The sequence below is a fragment of the Atractosteus spatula genome, chromosome 10 (genome assembly GCF_055471065.1).
Source record: "Atractosteus spatula isolate fAtrSpa1 chromosome 10, fAtrSpa1.hap1, whole genome shotgun sequence".
In the NCBI taxonomy this organism is placed as follows: domain Eukaryota; kingdom Metazoa; phylum Chordata; class Actinopteri; order Semionotiformes; family Lepisosteidae; genus Atractosteus; species Atractosteus spatula.
This window is the reverse complement of record NC_142715.1, coordinates 7,855,846-7,871,889: the sequence shown is the minus strand read 5'-3', so window position 1 is coordinate 7,871,889 and position 16,044 is coordinate 7,855,846. Positions and strand designations below refer to the sequence as shown.

Sequence of the window (16,044 nt, the reverse complement as noted above, 5' to 3'; positions counted from 1 at the left end):
GTTCCCTACTCTACCAACTGAGCTATCGAAGGGACACCAGGAGCTGCACTCTGGCACATACTGCCCAATGTAGTGAAATGTTCCAGATGAGTAAAATCCCAGATCGACATTGTTTCCAACTCGTTTCCTTAGTCTTTTTTACCTTGAATTTAAGCCACAAACCAGGATTCTACTGTATAAACTTCCGGGGATATTAAAACATGTTTGATGGGGCATCAATCATTCCAGGCGGAAATTGACTCTTTTTTTTTTTCTTGGGGGAAATGAGGAACAAAACTAAATGTCATTCTGTGCTTCTTAGAAGCATTATCACAGCTAATGCATGTAATGCCTTTAGTATGTGAAGGTGAGAGTTCAGTTATGCCAGGGAGTGAAGAGAACTGAAATTTAGAAAATTCATATTTAAATAGATTGCAAATCTTCAAAGTGTTCTGTCACTGCAAAATTATTACAGGGGTCTACCAGCTGCGATACGTGCTTGTTTTGGGACTATTTCCAATAAGTATCGCATTAGTAATTGTGTGTCCTTACTGGTATCTTTTAAACTGTGAGGGACATTCGGTTATATAGTCATAATCCGATTTTAACGTGTCCTGCATTTTAATTTACTGAACAGATAAATTGAAACGTTCTGATTCAGAGCCCCTGCAGTTCGTGCTAATTAGAACCACAACAATGCTCCCGTGTCCTGAGCACCACACTGAGCACACGTTCAGCTGGGCTCTGACTTTGTTCAGCACGACTTCTTGTTGCAGTTGAGCTCAGAGCTAGAGATGATCTCCATATTCTACCGCACTAAGTAGTTCGAAAGTTAGTACACAGTACACACTTTTAAGTGGAGTCAGGTTGTTAAAAAATTAAACCAGCGCCCTGTCACAGAAAAGTACCCCGGTCTCCCGCGCAGCAAGCGTAGGCACTCAGCACTGTACTAAAGAGGAGCGCTTATTCGCAGCTGAGCGTGAGCTCTGTTTACAGTCAGCAGACATTTCCTCATTTAAATGACGTTTTCGCCTGCTCTCAGCTTTTTAAAGACGGTCATAAACGCTCATGAAGTAATTCATGTCAGTTTGAAGTCTGTTTCTGTTGTCTCGGCTCTTGACGAAGAAAAGCCGTGCCGTGATTTTTTTCCCACTTAAGGCTTCTATCGTTTCTACTCTAACGAGAAAAGCTTTTCATCAGAAGTGTGATTTGAACATACGTCTCCAGGAGAAACTGCACTGGCTGTAAACTCCAGAGACTCCCTCTCTGAAGAAGTTTCCGTCACCCTGCAAGAGAGAAGATCCATCATTCACTGAGGCAACCACTGAGACAATTAACATTGAACACGTGAAATGCGAGATGCTTTCTACCTAGGGATTTTATCGTTTCTACGTTGTCAGAAGTGGGGTTTAAACAAAAGTCTCCAGGAAAAGCTGCAACCTAAACGCAACGCCTTAGACCACCAACCATCCAACCTGTGTCTCTTATACGAAATTATATTTTATTTCTTTCTACTTGTTGAAAAGAAAAAAAGTGAAATCATGTAATGAGAGAAATATCTTTTTTCATGGGAAAAACAAGTACGAGCAAATGTAAAGTTTAGAGCAGCGCTCAATAAAAACGATCAGAAACCGAAAGCGCTTCTTATGAGGATCAGTATATTCCGATGCCGGTGGTTCTGCAGAAGAAATAAGAGTAGCCGAACTCCAAGCACTGTGTTGCCATTACGGCTACTCTGGCTGCAGCTGCTTTAAGATCTACTCAGTGGGCACAGAAAGTTGAAGGAGGTCAGACTGGTTTGCGCTGTCTAAATAACAGTGTGCGAATTTAAACTTATTTAAATAAGATTGTTTACAATGTAATACATGCTCCAAAAGCGTTAATACTGCACTGGCTGCTATTTGAAACGCCTTCATAAATGACGCGTAATAGAGATTGATGCAGCTGGCTTTTATGCTTCACAATACATTGCAATCAGGAAAGTATACTGTATTGTAATCAGGAAAATAAATAAATTATTAATATGCAATACAACGTCTGTTCTTAAAAATGATAGCTGTTTTACACTGACGTCGCTCTTTATGAGATAATCCAGATTGTGAAGACGACTGCACCCTAGCAGATCAAAATATAACACAATGGCTGTAAAGCACACTCTGAATCGATCCGAAAATTTGATTTCCTCGATCGGTTTAGGCTACAACAGGCAACTTGGCGCTTCTCCAGCAAACCATTTCTCAGTTTTGTGAATGACTTGTGCTTCCAACACACTAACATCTGTAGCTTGTTAGGATGGCTGAGTGGTCTAATGCGCCAGGTTTAAGGGCTCATGTTTTTCCATTGCTTGGGTGTTTTGGTCTCTGAATAGAGGCATGGGTTCAAATCCCACTTCTGACAGCTACCGTCTTTTCCCTGCCTTGCGTTTTTCCTGTCTTCTTGTGCTCGCTGACAACGACAGGAAGAGGAAAACGGAGAAACCGGCTTGGGGGCACATGATGGGCAGGGAAATACTTCTTGAACACTTATGTGATTAGCAGAAAGTCAAATAGGCTTCGATGTCTGCCTTAAGAACTGTTTGGGCTGCCTGTAATCGAGGAAAGATTAACTGCAAAGTATGCATTCAAATGTGAAAGACCGAAATAGAAAACCAGAAGAAGACTTATTAAAAGAAACATTGTTTTCCTTGCGGTTTATCCTGTATTTCACTGGCTGGAGACGCTGTGTCCGGGCTCAGCGGTTATATAAGAAAAGACACAGGCGCGGTTCATGGTTTTGTGCTCCCCCTGCGGAATGCGCGTCTCTTTTCTCCTTTAATACCTTCATACACTCCTCTCAAACCACAGCAAATTCCCAGAATATTTCGGTTTTACCTATTTCACAGGTAGTGGGTCTTTCTTTCCGAGATCACAGGTAGAAACAATAAACACGCTGAAAACAGGAAGGTATTCCTGATCGTAGGCGAAGATGTGCAAAAATAAATTTCCTAAAATCCAACAAGGTCCAGTCACGTTCAGGTACTATTCTGATGTAGATGAATATTTTTGGCACAGCTGTTACAACAAACAGGCAAATAAACTTTTTTTATTATTTCATTCGAGCTGTAGTTTTGAAAATGTTTTTTTCCATTCACTAAATAATACAAAACACAAACCCACCGTAAACGTCTGACCATTGATATTCCTGAATTATAAGCTCGTACACACGTACCGCGAAATTCGTGTAAGAGTCACAGCTGGGAGGCAGTTCAACGAATATGATGCCTTTCAGGGGCCGAGTATTAGACACGCGTTATCGTGCGGAGCTTATTCTTCCTCTACCGCAGTCTTTGCCTCGGACCACCCCTCTTGGCACATTAGCACTTTTAATTTTCGATTTTCTGTATAGAACACCGAATATCTTGAGGAAGTCTGTCAAGCAAAGACTGCTGGATAATTGAGGTGCAAACGTTGGTTCAAAATCAACATCCTCTGCTATTGCCGTTGATCCTTTGAGAGTTTCTTCAAGTTCTTCATCTGACCTTCAATATCGAGGGATATTGAGCATAATACCGTACTATTTGTAGCTTTCTTTTGATCGCCTGTTTTATTAAAATGCCAGCCTCTTTTACAGTTATTTAGATGTTTGTCAAGGTGTAATAGCCCCCCTCGCATCCTCAGCTAAAATATTTTAAAAGTACAACAAAATTACATTATATTGAACAGCGTTTATGTTAACATTTATATTCAAATTAAAGTAAATATACGAAAATATTAAAATACAACTTCGGCGATCTGTCGTTTTTGCTTGTCAAGTTCTCAAACAATTTTGCTATGTATTTTAAATTACTTTAGCTGAAGATGCAACGGGAGCATAAGTGAATTCTCCCGCCACCCACTGGAACCTATAATTCCATGGGTGAATACTAACTGCTTGGAAATTGCCAATGTCCGTAATTATTGGAAATTCCCGGTAATGTTGACTCTGGTACTCAATTGTTTACTACTGCAAATATCAAAATAGTTCAGGTTTTGCGGAACAATTAAATTTTTGCGGCGATGATGTTTACTATAGGAGGAAGTGCGTCCCTGGGTGGGATCAAAAAACCCACCTTGGAGTTAATAGCCGAACACGCTAACCGGTTGCACCACAGAAATGCTTACACCTTGCTTTTTTTCATTTACATACTTTTGGTGAACAAAAAAATTCGCTCGCATTTCATCTTTCACAAGCTATATGATTTAAAAAAAAAACAAGTTGTTCTGCAAAGGAAATGAATAAACGCATTAAACCAAATCAAGACCTCTTTGAGTGTCCCAAATTACATGTTCTGTAAAACAAGACAGGAAAAAAAAGGTACCGCTGGAATTCGGATCCAGGATCTCCTCTTTATGAAACAGGTGTTTTAACCAGCTTTACCACAGCGCCGGCAGAACACTATTCTTATACAGGTGGGTACCCACCCTCAATCCTTTGTTCTCCCGCTACTTTACCTTTGCCTACTGCCCTGTCTCTCTAACACCTGAAGAAGGCTCCACGGCCGAAACGTTGTTGTCTCTTTCTTCTTTTTTTCAGCATGGAATAAACCTATTACCTATTCTTATACAGCCGCTTGGACACACCGCTCTGAGACATCTGAGGTCGATGTGCGCTGAGCCTGGTCGCCGACCAAAATCATGCCCAAGGGTAGATGGCTTTCGTGACGAGGTGGCCGAGTGGTTAAGGCGATGGACTGCTAATCCATTGTGCTCTGCACGCGTGGGTTCGAATCCCATCCTCGTCGGTTTATGTCTTCGACTTGCGATCCGTTTCTAAGTCGGACTTGTTTTCTTTAGCTACTGTAGTAGAGCAGTAATATTTCTAGCGTTGGCTGAACATGGCTTACAGCAGTAGCTGACAGATATAGTCTCTTAATAGGTTAAATTTATGCTTTGTACTGCTTTCACCTGATATTAATAGTAGTCCTGATGAACGATTTAGGGACATGGCGCATCTTGAAAATGTTCTTGTTAATTTCAGTTTGGAAAAAATGCACTCACCAGAAGCAGAAACTGGTCGTATCTGCAAAATGCGCAATGCAATAGCATTGTCTTGATATGAGTCCTTACCTGTTACAGGAGGCGTTGTAGGACTTTTTAGCTCAGAAAAAGCTATCAATTCATCTTACATTTCTACTCCATCAATATTAGCAATGTTATCTTTACTAAGCTCTAAATATAGGTCTAATTAAATGCAAATTTTAAAATACATTTTAAAATAAATGCTATTCCATATATTGTAACTTTGTGGTATTTAGAATTTTTATCTGAGGATGCAAGGGAAAGTATTATACAAACGTGAAAGAGGCTTGTATTTTAATACAATTTTCGATCAAAAGAAAACCAAAATCCGTATGATATTACCGTCAATATCCCTTGATATTGAAATGCCCTCGCCTGGTGGTGAGGAGGAAGCGCCCCTAGGCGCTCGTAGTACCGCTGGGCATGCTGGGAGTGGTAGGCGGGGAGAGTCTGAGGGTCAGCACGATGACAAGCGGCTGACCCTACCTGTGTAAATAATGTCCTAGTAATTCTAGTGCCCTGTGAAGTCCTGTAAAAGTATAGTGTGTTGTTAGGTAGTTACCACCCTAAATATGTGTACGTGTTCCGTCAGTCTCCTCATGTGTGTGTAGACCCTATGTTTGGTTTTGGTGTGGTTGTTAAATAAAGTCAGTGTTTGGTTGGTTAATCGCGTTTCCACTGTTCTTTAGTTCTGAAAAGAACCTGCAACGCTACATTGGTGTCAGAAGCGAGCAGAATGAGCAACCCGTGGCAAACATTACCCGACTATGTTAAGCGCCGACTGACGCTGACAGACGCAGAACCCATCGGCAGCACACATAGGGAGCCTGAGCAACTCCTGGGTGCGACAGGTGGCCACAGCCCTTACCAGGGCTACCCAGTAGTGGTCCCGCCAGTAGAATTGGGGCGGCTGCCCCGGAGAGAGGATGCCCTCCCTGCTGGAGCCGATCAGCGATTCCCACACCCATCGGCGCGGGTGCGACTAGGTCGCTACGACGGTGAAGCGCCTTGGGAAACCTTTGAGGCGCAGTTCCAGCTCGCGGCCCGGACGAATGGCTGGAGCCAGGCGGAGATGGCCGGCCACCTGGCGGTGGCGCTGGAAGGAGCGGCCTGCCAGGTGCTCCTGGACGTCCCGGAGGAGGACAGAGGCGACTACACGGCGCTGGCGGCAGCCCTCCAGCTGCGCTTCGGTGTAGAGGAGGCGCCGGACTTGATGCGGGAGAGGCTGGCCCTGCGGCGGCGCCGACCAGGAGAGCGACTGGGCCCGGTCGCCGCGGATGTCATGTTCCTCGCCCGCCGAGGATACCCAACTTTCCCCCGGGAGGCGCAGCGGGAGATGGCTCTCCAGGCCTTTCTCAAGGCCCTCTCACCCGAGGAGCTGCGGCGCCACGTGCAGCTGGCCGCGCCAACATCGCTGGAGCAGGCCTTGGCCCTTGCTACACGGGCTGAGACCGTGTTCGGGGTGACTGGAAGCGCCAGCAGACGCAGTGCGCCCTGCCGGCTGACCGAGACGGCGACGGAGGAATCCAGCGAGGGGGAAGAGGAGCCAGCCCGGGCAGCGACCCCCGCGGAACAACCCCGCACGCTGCTTTGCAACCGCTGCGGGAAGAGAGGACACCGAGCCCGGTTCTGCCGGGCACCCGAGCCCCGCACTCCCCGATCGGCGTCGGGAAACGGGAACGGGGCGGCTCAGCGCGGGGAAGGCCGCCCTTGAACACCTCAACCCCCGCTCCGGAGAGCGCTGTAAAAACCGGCGCCCCTTACGCCACCGTGGGGCGAGTCGGCTGTAGCCGGGGCCTGTACCTCCACTGCCGAATCGAGGACCAACCCTGCCTGGCCCTACTCGACACCGGTTCTTCGGTAACCCTACTCCGGCCGGGCGTCCTCCCCGACACCGAGGGCACCAACCCCCCAGGATGGGAGGCCTCCAGCTTGCGGCTAAGGACCGTGACGGGACAGCTCGCTGCAGTCCGGGGGAAACAGGTGCTTGCCTTCCGTCTGGGTGCAGCGACGGTGCGCCACCCCTGCTACCTCGCACCCATCCAGGAGGACTGCATTCTGGGGCTGGACCTACTGCAGCGAGTGGGGGCCAGTTTGGACTTGGGATGGCAGGAGTTGGTGTGGCAGGGGGAGCGACTTCACCTGGTGGAGGGCAGGCCCGGCGAAGGCCGAGGGACGCGGGCTTGCCGGAGCCGGGGGAACAAGAGGCAGCGGCGGCGGCGGCGGCGTCAGTCGCCGGGGCAGACCAGGCCTGCGAGCCGGGGAGCGAGCGTGCTGGATCCTGCCCCCGAGTCGGCCGGGGGGCCAGACAAGGCGGCGGCGGCGGGGGCCAAACGTTGCGTGGAAGCAAGGCGCGCCGTTGAGGATCTCTACCAGCGGAGCTGCGAGGGCCTCGATCAGGACCAGCGGCAGCGGCTCCAGGAGCTACTCGCCCAGAACGAGGACCTCTTTGCGGCGAGAGATGAGGACTGCACCCGCACTGCCCTGGTCCAACACGAGATCAACACCGGCGACGCTCGGCCCATCCGCATCCCACCGGGACGCATGATTCACGCCAAGCGGACCGCCGCCGAGGAAAAGATCCGGGAGATGGCCGCAGCGGGGGTTATTGAGCCCTCCGCGAGCCCGTGGTCGGCGCCAGCCGTACTGGTCAAAAAAAAAGACGGCTCGTGGAGGTTCTGCGTCAACTACCGCAAGCTGAACGAGGTCACCCGGAAAGATTCCTACCCTCTGCCGAGGATAGATGACGCCCTGGACTACATCACCGGGTCGACCTGGTTCAGCTCCCTGGACCTCCGCTGCGGCTACTGGCAGGTACCGCTTGCTCCCGATGCTCGCCCGAAGACGGCCTTTTCCATCGGCCAGGGCCTCTGGCAGTTTACTGTCATGCCTTTTGGCCTGTGCAATGCCCCGGCGACGTTCGAGAGGCTGATGGAGAGGGTGCTGGCATCTGTCCCGCGGAACCAGTGTGTGTTGTATCTGGACGATCTGCTGGTTCATGCCCGGAGTTTCGATCAGGCCTTGACGAACCTCCAGGCGGTGCTGGCCTGCATTCACCGTGCTGGCCTGAGGCTCAACCCCCGCAAGTGCGAGCTCCTGCGGCGGGAGGTGACCTTCCTGGGACATGTTGTTGGACTGCAAGGGGTGGCTACGGACCCAGGTAAGGTCGCTGCAGTGAGGGGCTGGCCAACTCCACGCACCGTCGCGGAGCTGCGCAGCTTTCTGGGGTTGGCCTCGTACTACCGGAGGTTCGTCCGGGACTTTGCCAGCATCGCTGCCCCGCTGCACCGCCTCACCGACAAGGGCCGCCGTTTTGACTGGGACTCGGGCTGTGAGACTGCCTTCGGCCGGTTGCGTGAAGCTCTGGTGGGGGCCCCCGTGCTGGCCTACCCCGACCCGCGGTTGCCGTATGTTCTCGACACCGATGCGAGTGACTCGGGGGTGGGTGCGGTGTTGGCGCAGGAGGGGCCGGATGGGGAGCGCGTAGTGGCATACTATAGTCGGGCTTTGACTAGGCCTGAGCGGAACTACTGCGTGACCCGTCGCGAGCTGCTGGCGGTGATGGCGGCGGTCCACCACTTCAGGCCGTACCTGTTCGGGACCCGGTTCCGGTTGAGGACCGACCATGTGTCCCTCACCTGGCTGCTCCACTTTAAGGAGCCAGAGGGGCAGATGGCGCGATGGATAGAGATCCTGCAGGAGTACGACTTCACTGTCGTGCACCGTGCGGGGTCTCGCCATCTCAATGCCGACGCTCTCTCGCGGCGCCCCTGCGAGGCCGCGGACTGCCACCACTGCGCCCGGCGGGAGCAGCGTGAGGAGGCTGTCCGCCCCGTGGCGGGGGTGAGCACCGCGGCCACGGCCCGGGAGGGGCCGCTGGGGGTGGGCCTGCCAGACCTGGCGCAGCATCAGGCAGCTGATCCTGATGTGAGGCCGGTGCTCCGCTGGAGGGCAGCAGGAGTGCGGCCTACGCGAGAGGAGCTCGCCCCGCACCCGAAGTCCGTCAAGGCCCTCTGCGCCCTGTGGGAGGCCTTGGAGGTAAAGGACGGGGTGCTGCGCCGGGGGTGGCGGGTACCCTCCAGTGGCGAGGTACGGTGGCACCTGGTGGTGCCTCGGTCGCTCCGCGGGGCGGTGCTCCGAGCGGTGCACGGCCAGCCGGGCGTGGGGCACTTCGGCGGTAAAAAAACCCTGCAGCATCTCCGAGGCCATTTTTATTGGGGTCTTTGCCACCGGGACGTGGAGCGGTACTGCCGAACGTGTGCGGTGTGCGTGGCGCAGAAGGGTCCCCCCGAGCGCTCCCAGGCCCCCCTCCAACAACACCAGGTGGGGGCTCCTATGGAGCGGGTGGGGGTGGACGTTTTGGGCCCGTTTCCACGCACCGAGGCCGGGAACCGCTACGTCTTGGTGGCCATGGATTATTTTATGAAGTGGCCGGAGGCCTACGCCCTCCCAGACCAGAGTGCCCCCACGGTGGCCGATGCACTGCTGGAGGGGATGTTTGCCAGGCTGGGGGTGCCGGAGGAGTTACACAGTGACCAGGGGCGTAACTTCGAGTCCCAGGTCTTCGCCAGAGTGTGCCAGCGCCTGGGGATCACTAAGACGCGGACCACACCGCTGCATCCCCAGAGCGACGGGTTGGTGGAGCGGTTTAATCGGACGCTCGCCACCCAGCTGGCCACCCTGGTGTCCCGGCACCAACGGGACTGGGACCGCCACCTCCCCCTTGCGCTCTGGGCGTACAGGACCGCGGTCCAGGAATCCACCGGGTGCACCCCGGCCTCGCTCATGCTGGGCCGGGAAATGCGAACCCCGGTGGACCTGGTCTTCGGCCCGCCGCCCGGAGACGGGTCGGCACCGCCGGCTGGACCGGATTACGAGTGGGACCTGCGGCAGCGGATGCAGCGGGTGCATAGCTTTGCACGGACCCACCTGACGCAGGCGGGGGTCCGACAGAAGCGGTACTACTACCTGCGCTGCAGGGGGCCTGCCTTCCAGCCCGGGGACTCGGTTTGGGTGTACAACCCGCGCTGCCGCAAAGGCCTCAGCCCTAAGCTGGCGCCGTCGTGGGAGGGGCCCGCTGAGGTACTCGGGGTGGTGGGCGAGGTCTGCTACCGTGTCCGGTTGCGAACACGGGGGAGAGTGGTGGTCCTGCACCGAGACCGCCTGGCCCCCTACCGGGCCCGGGAGGAGGAGCCGTGTGGGGAGGCTCTAGAGGAGCAGCCGGGGCTGGAGCCGGCCGATAGTGGGGCGTCCGTGGGTCGCCAGCCGTCACCGCGGCGCAGCGGCCGCTCACGCAGGGTTCCGCAGCAGTTGGCCGAATACGAGTACAGCCTGAGGGGGGTGTTCGACGTCGGCGAGATGCCAGACGCTTCAGGTGGGGGCAGTGTAACGCCCTCGCCTGGTGGTGAGGAGGAAGCGCCCCTAGGCGCTCGTAGTACCGCTGGGCATGCTGGGAGTGGTAGCCGGGGAGAGTCTGAGGGTCAGCACGATGACCAGCGGCTGACCCTACCTGTGTAAATAATGTCCTAGTAATTCTAGTGCCCTGTGTAGTCCTGTAAAAGTATAGTGTGTTGTTAGGTAGTTACCACCCTAAATATGTGTACGTGTTCCGTCAGTCTCCTCATGTGTGTGTAGACTGTGTGGTTGTTAAATAAAGTCAGTGTTTGGTTGGTTAATCGCGTCTCCACTGTTCTTTAGTTCTGAAAAGAACCTGCAACGCTACAATATCAACGTTCAGTTGAAAGATTTGAAGAAACTCTCAAACAAGCAACTGCAGTAGCAGAGAGTTTTGATTTGAACCGATGCTTACAGCTCAATACTCCATTTGTCCTTGAAAGAAGCAAAGACAGGGATGTTTTGAGTGTCTCCATGATCCTCTTTTCAATCCAAAAGAAAGGTTTTATATGATCCTGATCCCACTAGAAAAAGGGTCAATTTCCGCCTGCACTGATGTCCCTTCAAACGTTTTACGTTAAGAACTCTGGACGTTTATACAGTGGAAGCCTGGTCCGTTTCTTCTTCTGAACGAGACTATGGGAGTGAGTATTTTGATGTCGAACTGGGATTTAAATAAAGAGGAACACTAAACTACATTGGGCTACACGTGTGACAAAGCGTTTACTTTTCGACCTCTCGATAGCTATGTTACTAGATCTTAAGACTGTAAACAAAAACAACGGGCATTTCTTATGTCCCTGGTTTGAATCCAGCTCGAGGGATGGTGTTTTCTTGTTCCTTAATCAAAAAGTGAAAATTGCGAATTTGTCTTTCACTTTGACGTTCACCCGAAAGCTCAGTATACAAAGAAGTAGAGGCTCCTGTTCTGAATAATCCTCACGTCTGACTGTTTTGCTTAGACCTTTAAAATGTACACTGTGGACTGTTTGCCCTTCCTAACACAATTAAAAACCCACCGACAAACTTACCGATCGGGAGTTTAGTTCAGTGATAGCGCGCACTTAAGACGCTCCGTTTTCTATCGCCGGCATCTCTGTATTCTTTTTAAACGCGATATCTTTTATTCTTCGTGTGTGAATTTCAGGGAGACTCATAAACTCTTTGTCTGTTTTAAAGATACATTATTTTAAACCAGACATAATGAAAGACGTAGTAACTAGACACACGTACAAAACACATGAATAGTAGCGGCTCTGAACTGAATGTGGTGCTGTATGGGAACGCGATGCAAACGCCAATGGCACAATGGATAACGTGTCTGATTACGGATCAGAAGACTTTAGGTTTCTACTCCTTCCTGGTTCGTGAAGAAGCTTTTAAACCACGCTACTCAACACTGACATCGTAGTGTGTGCGGTCCTACACAACCTTACTATCAACTGGATGAGTCTTCTGTTCAATCTCCGATTCTTTCCGCACATTCCTGCTATTTCACCACCGTTATTGTAGGATAACAGCCACAGACACGAGAAGATATACTATTCCGAACAAATGTCTTAAAAAATCACGTTAAAAAGGGTGACAATAAGTTTTTGTTTCTTTAACGTAACCTTACTTTTGCCTGTAAAGTTCACATTATTTTCTGTAGTCGCAAATCCCCAATATTTCTGCTGTCTCCCGAGAAACACAAGCGTGGAGTCAAATCATATTAAATAACACAACACATCTATTAATTTAACACCCAGATGTGACAGAACACATGTAAGACTTACGCACAGCTTTTAATATGCTATAGTGAATTTGCAAGTGTCCTGGGGAGGGAAGAGAACTGATATTAAGGAAATACATATTTAAAGGGGATGTAAGTCTTAAATGTGTTTTGTCACATCTGGGTGTTAACTGAATAATTTTTTAGCATTATTTATTGTGTTTTGACTCTATACTTGTGTTTCTCAGGAGACAGCAGAAATATTGATGTTTACATTTATTTTCACATTCCCGGTGATATTGACTTAGGTACTCAACTATTTACTCGTAGTTTGACTCGTGTCAAAAGTTGAAAATCTCTGCAAACATCAAGATGGCTAAGGACGTGGAAAGAAACTCAATCACATTTAGAGAAGGTAATGTTTAGATCGGATTAATTCGAAGTGTGTCTCTGCGTACGTTTGATCTACCAACGTTGTGTTTAACTGAAGGACACCCTGAGTGTGGCATAGAAATTAACACATGTCGTATTTTTTCTACATTCACAGATGTTTGGCTACAGTAAAAACAAATCGTTGTCATTTTCTTGCCAGCTGGCAGTAATTCTTTTGCATTGATAAGAAAGATGAGCACTTTATCTTTCGCAATGTGTGGATTTCTTGAAAAATAAGCTGTGCCAAAAAGGAAATGAACACTTCTTTTAAACATAATGCAGAAGCATGTTGTCTATATCAATAAACGGTGCGAGAAGACAGGAAGAAAGGCACTGCTGGGATTTGAACCCAGGATTTCCTGTTTATTAGACAGGAGCTTTAACCAACTAAGCCACAACGACGGCGAAGCAGTATCCTTTTACAGCCAATTGCACACACCGCTCTGTCACATCTTCGTTCGGTGTGCGGTGAGCCTGCTCGCTGAGCATGTTGAGAAAGGATGTGAAATGGCTTTTATCCGGCAATTTCATTACCAAGGAGCTCAATATGCTTTTGATGATCTACAGGGTGTCCAGTGCAACACAGGCGATGGACTGCTAGGATTTGGAGCCAGTATTTCCCGTTAACTAGACAGGTACTTTAACCAACTAAGCCACGGCGCCGGCAGAATTCTCCTCTTTTACTGCCACTTGGACACACCGCTCTGAGACACCTGCGTTCAGTAAGCGCTGAGTCGGCTGGCTGAGCACGTTGCCTCCTTTACATTCAATAGGAGCCCCGACACGAAGAGAAATGGCTTTTATTGTGCACTTTTCATGTCCAATGCGCTTGACATCTCCCAAGGGCGACAGAGTTCATTTACGACACTTTTCCTTTCTTTCTTTCTTCTTTCTGTACTCTTTGATGAAACAAAACGAGAAATCATGTAAGGGAAAATGTCTTTTTTCATGGAGAAAACATGCACCAGGAAATGTTGTGTTTAGAAGAAGTGAGTTAACATGAAAAGTGACCTAATTTACCGGAGCAAATGCTCACCTAGCAAGATCTGCTTTACTACTAGAGAGAAGTAGAGTGAAAGACGTGATCATTTCACGCCATTGTGGAACAAAACGCTTTTTTCTTGGAATTCTAAATCAATTAGAAATTCAGAGCGACACATAAAGGCTTTGTCTGCTTAAAAGTGATGATTTTTTAAAACTGATAAAAATGTAGAAAACACGTTTCTCACGTAGAAATTTAAGATGGGGGTGGGGTATTACTAGTAGCGGCGCTGAACTCACCATGGTGCAATTCAGTTATGTGACGGGCTAGTGGTTTAATGGAAAACGCGTCTGATTTCGGTTTATAAGATTGTCGATTCGACTTCTACCGGGGTTGTGTGATTTAAATCAGGCTCCTCAGAAATAGATGTCCGTTATGTAAATGAACCGCACCTGAAAGCAAACGTTGGGTCTGGGTTCCTTTCTTTCCTGCATGAAATAGCAAATCGTTACAAAAAAAACACCAACTAATGTCCAATAGTCCAATAGTTAGTCATTTAAGTAAACATGAATATACTGTAAGGTCTTGGTACATGGGAGTGGATTTCAACCACAATTAAAAAAGGGCAAATTATAATTACAGGCTTCAGACAGTTTTTCATACAAAAGTGACCAAACACTCCCTAACTTTCAGGTTTGCTTGAACCTGTAACAAAAAAGCGGTCTGAAACTTCCATTCTCTGATGTCACTTTCTCTAAAGTCAGACGTGATGTTTCGCGGATGTGCAGTGTGCCTTTTCTCTTGTCGTGTTCAAGATGAAACGCTGCATAAGCCCCTGACTGCGTGTTCTGTACTGTTCTGTTATTTCGTTCAGATTATCTAAGTGGTGTACAGATAAAACTGAACAGCGTGGTGTAATTTCCGGGTTTGGCACCAGCAGCACCTGCAAACTCATCAGCTGACCTCGACGTGATTTGAACACACAACCGTCTGATATGGAGTCAGACGCGCTACCGTTGCGCCACGAGATCACTCGCTACACGTGCTTTTAATTCCCCCAAAGAGAAAAATCAGCGTCCCTGAAAAATATTTTTTTTTCATTCTCTCCTGTGAGGAACACCGCAACGATGGTCTCTTCTTCCCAGACCACAGATTATTCTTCCTGCTCGGCTCTCACACAGTGAGCAGACACACCGTCTCCACTAATGTGTTTACTACATCTATAGATCTGACCCCCTACAGCCCCGATATTGCTGGACAGGATATTTACCACCAGCCTCGTGAACTTCTCATCTTGACCTCTCCCAGGAGGAGCACAATTAACACAGAATCCATTTAGCATTTATCAAATTGTGTGGATGCAGACATCACTCAGAATCACCTGTATGATTCTCCCAAATTCAGACTGGCTGTGCTTTAGTGCTTTCAAAAATGTATAGGTGACTAGCTTCCTAACAGTTTTCAACAGCATTTGAAAACGGCTGTCGATGCATTGGGCTTGAACTGACCCCGGGTCAACTGCTTGGACGACAGCTATGCCTGACACTACACCATCAACGTGCACACCACAGAGCCCCTCAGAACATCATACGATAATGCCACTGATATCGGAAGCTTTCTCCAGCATTTGTGCTGATTCCACATATCGCAAAGGAATCATGATATTGTTCAATACTGTCGCTAGACGTTCGAATGGGTTTCAGGGCCAGGTGGACTGTTTCCTAGAGAGTCACAAACCGCAGTGGTATTGTATTGCAGTGAGACAACACAATGCCTGCTAGACTATTCATGCTAAATGCCACAGATTGTGTTTGTCCAGTCGTGTCAGTCATCCTGAAGCTATGGAAAGTCAGACGCAAATGTGCTGTAATACTTTCAGGAAGTTAGGATTTGTTTGTGCAAAATCCGAGAACATTGCTCTGTTATCTTATATCTTTGCTCTGTCATCTTCATCAGGGCTCTGTCATCTACTGCTGAAAATGAGCAGTGATTTCTCAGAATGCCCTATGTATCCAAAGGATGTAAACTATGTAATAGTTAAACCTATGTAACCCTAAAGCTATAAGGGGAAGACAAACGTGAAGCGTTACAGCAATGGCATATCATGAGATGATTAATCGCAATTTCCGTAGGAGCCCCATGGTTGCCTGGCAACCGTCAGCTTTGCGCAGTGGCAGTATCGTCGCCTATGAGGTTTAGCAGAGGTGCAGTTACTGCTAGTTGAAAACATTTCCCAATACCCCGCTTCCTCCGATTTGAAATACAATCGGTGGGAGCAATTTTTGACAGTCTCGTGAGAGGCTGAGCAAGGTGTTTAAAGACAAATTTTGTCATCGTATCACCATAGCACAAAGAAGCGTGTTTTTGTCTTCTCAACAGAAATGTTCTTTAGCTCTTTCAGCGTTATGCAGGGAACAACGTCCGTCGAGATCACCTTTGAGTCAGTGCAAATGTTTGTGAGCCGTCAATTAAATTTTAATATTGGTTGTACTGGCGTGCTGCTTGTCTGT

The 16,044-nt window shown here is 49.0% G+C and overlaps 1 protein-coding gene and 3 non-coding genes across 4 annotated transcripts; 3 read left to right on the top strand and 1 right to left on the bottom strand.

Moving 5' to 3' along the window:
- Positions 1 to 4,013: 4,013 nt before the first annotated feature.
- On the top strand, positions 4,014 to 6,729 carry LOC148824710 (uncharacterized). Its single transcript, XM_088926168.1, has 2 exons — positions 4,014 to 4,047; positions 5,705 to 6,729. Exons 1-2 carry the CDS (start codon positions 4,014 to 4,016, stop codon positions 6,727 to 6,729), a joined length of 1,059 nt encoding a protein of 352 aa, XP_088782294.1.
- trnas-gcu (transfer RNA serine (anticodon GCU)) lies at positions 4,657 to 4,738 on the top strand. Its single transcript has one exon. It is a non-coding gene; the product is annotated as a tRNA-Ser (tRNA).
- A 7,764-nt stretch (positions 6,730 to 14,493) lies between the features above and the next one.
- trnaw-cca (transfer RNA tryptophan (anticodon CCA)) lies at positions 14,494 to 14,565 on the bottom strand. The gene has a single exon. It is a non-coding gene; the product is annotated as a tRNA-Trp (tRNA).
- A 1,128-nt stretch (positions 14,566 to 15,693) lies between these two features.
- On the top strand, positions 15,694 to 15,835 carry LOC148824708 (U4 spliceosomal RNA). The gene has a single exon (XR_016093255.1). It is a non-coding gene; the product is annotated as a U4 spliceosomal RNA (small nuclear RNA).
- Positions 15,836 to 16,044: the final 209 nt, after the last annotated feature.